The sequence below is a fragment of the Epinephelus lanceolatus genome, chromosome 6, assembly GCF_041903045.1.
Source record: "Epinephelus lanceolatus isolate andai-2023 chromosome 6, ASM4190304v1, whole genome shotgun sequence".
Lineage (NCBI taxonomy): Eukaryota > Metazoa > Chordata > Actinopteri > Perciformes > Serranidae > Epinephelus > Epinephelus lanceolatus.
Window position 1 is genome coordinate 34776670 of NC_135739.1, and position 7458 is coordinate 34784127.

Below are 7458 nucleotides of genomic sequence, written 5' to 3' on the forward strand. Positions count from 1 at the left end.
TGCTTTATCAATGGGGTTGGGACCATCAGTTGTGTTGTGCAGAAGTCAGGTTAATACACAGCCGACAGCCCTATTGGACAACTGTTAAAATTCATATTATGGCAAGAACCAATCAGCTAACTAAAGAAAAACGAGTGGCCATCATTACTTTAAGAAATGAAGGTCAGTCAGTGCGGAAAATTGCAAAAACTTTAAATGTGTCCCCAAGTGGAGTCGCAAAAACCATCAAGCGCTACAACGAAACTGGCACACATGAGGACCGACCCAGGAAAGGAAGACCAAGAGTCACCTCTGCTTCTGAGGATAAGTTCATCCGAGTCACCAGCCTCAGAAATGGCAAGTTAACAGCAGCTCAGATCAGAGACCAGATGAATGCCACACAGAGTTCTAGCAGCAGACCCATCTCTAGAACAACTGTTAAGAGGAGACTGCGCCAATCAGGCCTTCATGGTCAAATAGCTGCTAGGAAACCACTGCTAAGGAGAGGCAACAAGCAGAAGAGATTTGTTTGGGCCAAGAAACACAAGGAATGGACATTAGACCAGTGGAAATCTGTGCTTTGGTCTGATGAGTCCAAATTTGAGATCTTTGGTTCCAACCGCCGTGTCTTTGTGAGACGCAGAAAAGGTGAACGGATGGATTCCACATGCCTGGTTCCCACTGTGAAGCATGGAGGAGGAGGTGTGATGGTGTGGGGGTGTTTTGCTGGTGACACTGTTGGGGATTTATTCAAAATTGAAGGCACACTGAACCAGCATGGCTACCACAGCATCCTGCAGCGACATGCCATCCCATCCGGTTTGCGTTTAGTTGGACGATCATTTATTTTTCAACAGGACAATGACCCCAAACACACCTCCAGGCTGTGTAAGGGCTATTTGACCAAGAAGGAGAGTGATGGAGTGTTGCGGCAGATGACCTGGCCTCCACAGTCACCGGACCTGAACCCAATCGAGATGGTTTGGGGTGAGCTGGACCGCAGAGTGAAGGCAAAGGGGCCAACAAGTGCTAAACACCTCAGGGAACTCCTTCAAGACTGTTGGAAAACCATTTCAGGTGACTACCTCTTGAAGCTCATGGAGAGAATGCCAAGAGTGTGCAAAGCAGTAATCAGAGCAAAGGGTGGCTATTTTGAAGAAAGTAGAATATAAAACATGTTTTCAGTTATTTCACCTTTTTTTGTTAAGTACATAACTCCACATGTGTTCATTCATAGTTTTGATGCCTTCAGTGAGAATCTACAATGTAAATAGTCATGAAAATAAAGAAAACGCATTGAATGAGAAGGTGTGTCCAAACCTTTGGCCTGTACTGTATGTTGTGTACGGCCAGTCAGCCTGTAAATATTGAGATATGAATTTTTGTCCATATTGCCCAGCCCAACAACAAAAAAGTTATTATTATCTGTCTTTTTAATGCAAAATCAGAATTAGAAAAATAAATCATGCCACTCATATTTAATGCAAACATTGTTAAAAATGATTCTATGATTTTTATTTTAAAATGACTAGAAACTTAGGAAGAACACTAGATTTACATTGCATCTATCACATGTCCTCTACCAAGTTAATTTCACAAAAAACCTTGACTAGAGTAAATACAAGGCAATTATGTATTAGTGTTAATTGTTAGTGTGTTACAGGCTTGGATTTTAATTTTTGGGTTTTCAAATCAGAGATTATTTAGTTGATCAAGTCTAAAGATGTGAGCCAAATTTGAAATTTTAACATATATAAAAAGTTGTGTCGACAGAATTAGCTTAAAATCAAGATGTGAGACTTATCAATTCTACTTGGTTTCAGTAAGGAAAAGATTCTCTTCCATATGCTCCACATCCTAGTTAAAGAGTTTACTTTTCTTTTTCTTTTTTTTTTACTAACAAAAGTACTGAAGCTCAGACATTTGATACGGCACAGCCATCAGCTGTTTGTCCTCATATGTGAGTAGTGTTGTCACGATACCAAAATCTTTGTTTCGGTACCAATACCAATATGAATTTTGATACTCTTTGGTACTTTTCCTAAGGAAAAGTCCTTTCGGATACAAACCTTTAGAACAATAAATAGTAGGGGTGTAATGGTACCAAAAAATCATGGTTCGGTAAGTACCTTGGTACGGACGTCACGGTTTGGTTGCTCGAATGTTTCACCAAGTTGGTGTTGTCTCGTGTTGTCTCTCTTTCTGAGGCAGACTTTCTCTTGTCTTTTTTCATGTACGCCAGCTGCGAATGTTGATACAGGTGTTGTCATACACACCACTTGCGCAATCTGTGCTCCAATAGGAACAAGGAAGGCGTTTGTGTGCATAAATGAATTAAATAAATGAATGAATTGAATCAATTTAAAAAGTACTGGTATTTTCCAAATGCAGTATAGTACCATTTGGAATACTCTAGTACCACGGTACTATTTTAGTACCAGTATACCGTGCAACACTATATGTGAGTGTATATAGTATTTTGTTGCGATTTAGACTGAGCATTCATGACTGTACAAAGAGAGAGGGGGAGAGTAAGAAAAGGAATGCCAACACATTATGTAGTAGGTTAAAGCCAGTAGATTACACTGGTTTAAACAGAGCTTTGCAGTCATTCATGCGCTATGTAATGAAATCCTTAATGGCGGTTTTCAAGACTAAAGTTCCTGCAGTGAGAGGTGAAACTGGAGGATGGTGAACTGTGGAAAGTTTTCCCTGTTTTCTGCCAAGCTGGAAGTCCACAGTCCTTTTGCATAAGATTGGGCATTTCATTGTTTTGTCATGAAATGTTTGTTTATCGATTTCTCAATTTGCCATGTGGACTTTGAGTTTTTGACTTGCAAAATAATCGGCCAGACTGCAGCAAATCCATGTTGGTAGTAGCCTCAGCCTTTATATCTAGTTTTTTTTTGTTACATGTTTCCTGGCTATTACTTAAATTTACCTGCATTATAACTCTTGCATTGGACTGTGCAGCAGCATCATGATTGTTTTTGGTGAATGTGGCTTCATCATCTTCTGTTCAGGTATTTTAAGGACAACAAAATATTTTTTTTTGGGTAAATAATGTCTGGGGGGGAGAAATGCACAGCACCTTGAGATCCTGTGAAGTGCTTTCCATCTTGGAAAGATACGAGAGTCTACAGCAGTGATATGCAGCATATGACCTGCTTTTTTTGTACTCTGAGGTGCCAGAGTGCATCAAAATAGCATCAGATTGGAGCTTGTTTATGACAAACAAGTGCCAAGGGATGATAACTTGGACCCAAACAGAGTTCTGGGGCTATTTATTGATGTATTAACTATTAATATTTGGTAATTAACTGGCCCTGGCCTCCTGTTATTTTGCTAAAGTGGCCTTAGGGGTAACACAAGTTTAGTAATATTGGTCTGCAGTCATACTAATGGCTCTGTATGGCTGTAATTCGGCAGAGTGGGGCTTTGAGCTAAATGCTAACATCAGTATGCTAACATGCTTAACAAGTATTATGATCACTATTTAAGTTTAATGTGTTAGCATGCTAGCATTGCAAATTTTTGACCTTATGCTATGCTAAATTAAAAGTGAGGGGATCACAAAAGTTATTATAATTCATCTTGAGGCCTTCTTTCCATTGCTTCTGCATACTTTTGTGACATCTCAAATATTTCTCCCTGCTTCGTCTGAGCCAGTGCTTCAATTATCTATCCAGTTCCATATTTGTACTTCTTTTCCCTTTCCTCCACTCACTCATTCTTGGTTCCCTCTCTTAGTATCACAAGACCATCGAGGCGGTGTATTCGGTGGAAAACTCTGTGGAGACGCTTTTAGACCTCCTGCAGCGGTACCGGGAGAAGGCAGGGGATAAAGTGGCAGAAAAGGGCGGCAGTATCTTCACCAAGGCCTGCTTCCTTCTGGCTCTCCTCCTGCAAGACCAGCACCGTGCTGTGGTGCGTAACTACTGCAACATACTGACTTTTGAAATATATAATACCAATACTTGAAGAATATTTAAATGCCAAGTTTGAATTTTACAGGAAAGACAACTGTTTGGTAAATGTAATGCAAACCTTTTTTTTTCAGGAGGTTATGAAGCTTCCCAAGCTCTTGGATAGGATACGCAGTATTTACCGCCTCACCGCTCGCAAACAGAAGATGGACGCTGAGAGAACTGTGATGAAACAGAAGATGAACGCATCACTGAATGGGAGCTTCTTCGTTCAGGCAACGCCTCGCAAATCTCGCCCTGTGCCAAAGTATGTATATGTATGTGTATGGACAGTACTGCCTGTGTGAGATACACACAGTATATGTGTTTGCAGCAGTAGTTGACATCCTGTTACTGTTTTTCAGATTTGCACCGGACTGGGTTCTCAGAAAGGACAAACTCAAAGATATTGTGGATCCTCTCAGAGCCATTCAGATGGTGGCACACACTCTGTCAATTGTATTGTAAATAGACTTTTGCATCTTGTTTCATCATCTCATTTTTTTTCAACTTCAGAAAATATTGTTTTATGTATTGTTTTAGCTTTTTATTCCCATTTCCATATTTCCCTTGTATATATTAAAATGGATTTGTTTCTTAAACATTGGCCAGTTTCATGGATCTTTGTCTGTGTGGGTGTGGGTGTGTGTGTGTATTTGTGTGTGTGGGTGTGTGTGCGTTCATCGATGGGAGCCAATAATTTTACCAGTTGGTTAGTTTGCTGGCCATAATAACAGTGCAGTTAATATTTACTTTAATCTTCTTTATCTAGTGTGTTAGCATTTACCAAATAGCCCTAAACATAACTACCAAAATTAGTAGCATAATTTTTTGAGGATCAAGAATGTTTAAAGTAATTTTCAGGGCAATCCATCCTAAAGCTGTGGAAATTTCTCACTCTGGACCAAAGCGGTCCAATATATATTTGTTTTTGTACAATTTCTCATCTGTATTAATAAAGTACTGACTCTTTGTTCATCAGTGTGCAATCTACAGTATATGGTCAGTCCTGACAGGATTAGCTGTCGAGGTCCGCGCCATGTAATGTAATTGTTGGCACCTCTAGAAAAGCAGTCTGTATTGATTATTTTATTTTGTAATAAATAATAGCTCTAGGATATCATAAGGGGACAGTTATATGAGGATGTCAGTAAACTTTGTTCTGTTCTCTTAATAATCAAGGATGCAAAATGAATATTCTACAAGCCTCTTCACAGAAAGTTCTGCAGTAACATTCATTGCATAATTGGTAAAAAAGTATTTAATACACTTGAATATCCACATTAAAGTTACAGCTTTCAGACTTAAATTCAAACTTTATTCATAATGGTAGAGAACAAATTAAAACATCTTCCTCTCTTGGTCATGCCTAAAAAGCAGTGCATAATGTAACCGGGCACCACAGTACATCATGTAATAGGTTGCTCACTGCAAGAGAGTGCGACGTCCCTCGCATGACGGCAGGAGGATCACACCATCATCACACTTCTGACGCATTGTGCCGACAGGTTGTCCTTTGGTACACCTGAACTCGATGTAATCATTATGGACTGAATATATCTTGTGGTGATCTGCATATTTTAATGCGATATTGTGTTGCCTCATGTCGTCGTCATTCACAGTGCAGGGCTCTGTGGGAGATACGGGTTAGAAAGCATTTTGTTATTGACATAATAAGCATGCTGAATACACAGCTATTGTTGGACTACTTGGACATGCAGTAGCAAGACTTCTCAGTGGTACCAGGAGGGAGCATATCTCCTCTGTACTGGCCTTCCTTCACTGGTAACCACTGAACAACAGAATTAATTTCAAGATTCAGCAGATATAAATGTTACACTCAAGAACTGCATTTAGGTCTGACACTGTTTTGACAACAATAAACCACTGCGCATAATTCAATACCAAAGAGAATAGTAACTTACTGAGACATCTCATCTGTCCGATCCATTCACCATTGATGCATGTTCTGTAAGGCTCACCCTCCATGGTGTAGTACGATTGACACACGTACTCCACCCTTTCACCGTGGCTGTACTCACTTTTCAGTGTGTACTTGACGTCTCCATCTGCGAGAGGTGGTGGACTCGCACAGTTTACAGTCGCTGAGAGAATGTGAGCAACAACAGCACACATTTAGCTCATCGAAGACTTGTGGCAGTGTTAGTAGTTAATAAGAATACAGTCATCCTCATATAATAGAGGTGTCTGGGTGTTCATCTTTATGCAGTATTTTTGTCCCTTGTCCTGCGTCTCACATATTGAGACAGTGTCCACCACATTGATTGGCTTTAGTTTTCAAAGGTTTTTTTCTTTTACTCTTTTACTTTGCACAAAGTAATTCATGAAAACAAATATTCATAGAGTGATCTGCCATGAGAAAATTTCTGCAACTAAGAAGGCAGAGCAAGATATGCACACAACATCTCCTGTTTGTTAGACCTGGTGCTTCTATAGACCTTATGTTAATGCGGAGGCATTCAGTTCAGGAATTCATACAGAAAGCCATTCGACTTACAGGAGCATGTTCCCTGTTGGACTGCCAGCCAGCCCTCACTCGAGCATACATATTTGATGATTGGACCTGATGCAGTATAACCAGGGTCACAGGTGAAATGTATCACATGTCCTCCTTGGTACTCAGTATTTTTGGTCTCTTCTGAAATGTGGCCGTTGGGAACGTCTGGGAGCGTTGCACATGCTAATAAACAGCAACATGGGAAAGGAAGAGGAGATTACACACATTGTGATGCATGGCGCATGAGTAGTATTGTAAAAAAGGCAGGCGTTTGTGGAGTTGGCTCATCCAAAGTTCTTTTTGGCTGCTGGGCACAAAAAAGTATTTTAAGATTATAAGCTAGTATGCGGACACAGACTGCATAAACTGGACCCGCCCAAACTGCAAAGCCTTTACACTAGTAAATGTTAATGACATATCAACATAGATACTGATTAAATATAGAGGTTATTCTTCTCAAATTTAGTATGAGAGGTGCCCTTAGTGTTGACTAAATCTTTTACCCTTAGCATCCTGTAAAATTAATCAAAAACGCCTATCCACGCCCAATGTCTGTATCTCCAGAAAGCTACATCATTAATACTGCAGCAATTAAAATACTCCTACTTACCATTCTGTGATGAAGACATTTCCACATTCCCCCACAGTTGGAGAAACAAAAGGATTACAGACAACTTCATGGTCCGTTGACAAACGTAGTTTTCTGAGCAGAATTCTTGTGTGTTTGAGTCCTCAGGGTGCTCCAAGGTTCACAACATGGACTGCCCAGTGGGATTGTACAACACTGGTCACATTGCAACACTGTTTGCAATACTGGAACTTCCATAAGTGCTCACATACAGCATCCTTTGTGCACACGTCATATTTATTTAGTATCCCATCAGTCTAATTCATAAAAAACTGCAAATGACTGTTCTCAGGCAACAGTTTAAATGAGTTCACAGTTATAAAGAACATTTGTCAAAACAATTTTGGCCTGCAATTGTTGATAACTGC

At 40.0% G+C, this 7458-nt stretch overlaps 2 protein-coding genes across 2 annotated transcripts in view; one reads left to right on the top strand and one right to left on the bottom strand.

Annotated features, from left to right (window-relative positions):
* The window catches only part of aspm (assembly factor for spindle microtubules), a 29654-nt gene extending 25113 nt beyond the window's left edge, over positions 1-4541 (top strand). The window contains exons 24-26 of the mRNA XM_033622116.2: positions 3730-3906; positions 4040-4212; positions 4310-4541. Coding sequence (XP_033478007.2) covers positions 3730-3906; positions 4040-4212; positions 4310-4412 — 453 coding nt within the window. The 3' untranslated portion in view covers positions 4413-4541. The remainder of the gene's footprint in view (positions 1-3729; positions 3907-4039; positions 4213-4309) is intronic.
* Positions 4542-5189: 648 nt separating this feature from the next.
* LOC117254324 (complement factor H-like) overlaps positions 5190-7458 on the bottom strand; it is a 36245-nt gene continuing 33976 nt past the window's right edge. The window contains exons 13-16 of the mRNA XM_078169129.1: positions 7073-7213; positions 6463-6645; positions 5870-6049; positions 5190-5575 (exon numbers count right to left, since the gene is read on the bottom strand). Coding sequence (XP_078025255.1) covers positions 5370-5575; positions 5870-6049; positions 6463-6645; positions 7073-7213 — 710 coding nt within the window. The 3' untranslated portion in view covers positions 5190-5369. The remainder of the gene's footprint in view (positions 5576-5869; positions 6050-6462; positions 6646-7072; positions 7214-7458) is intronic.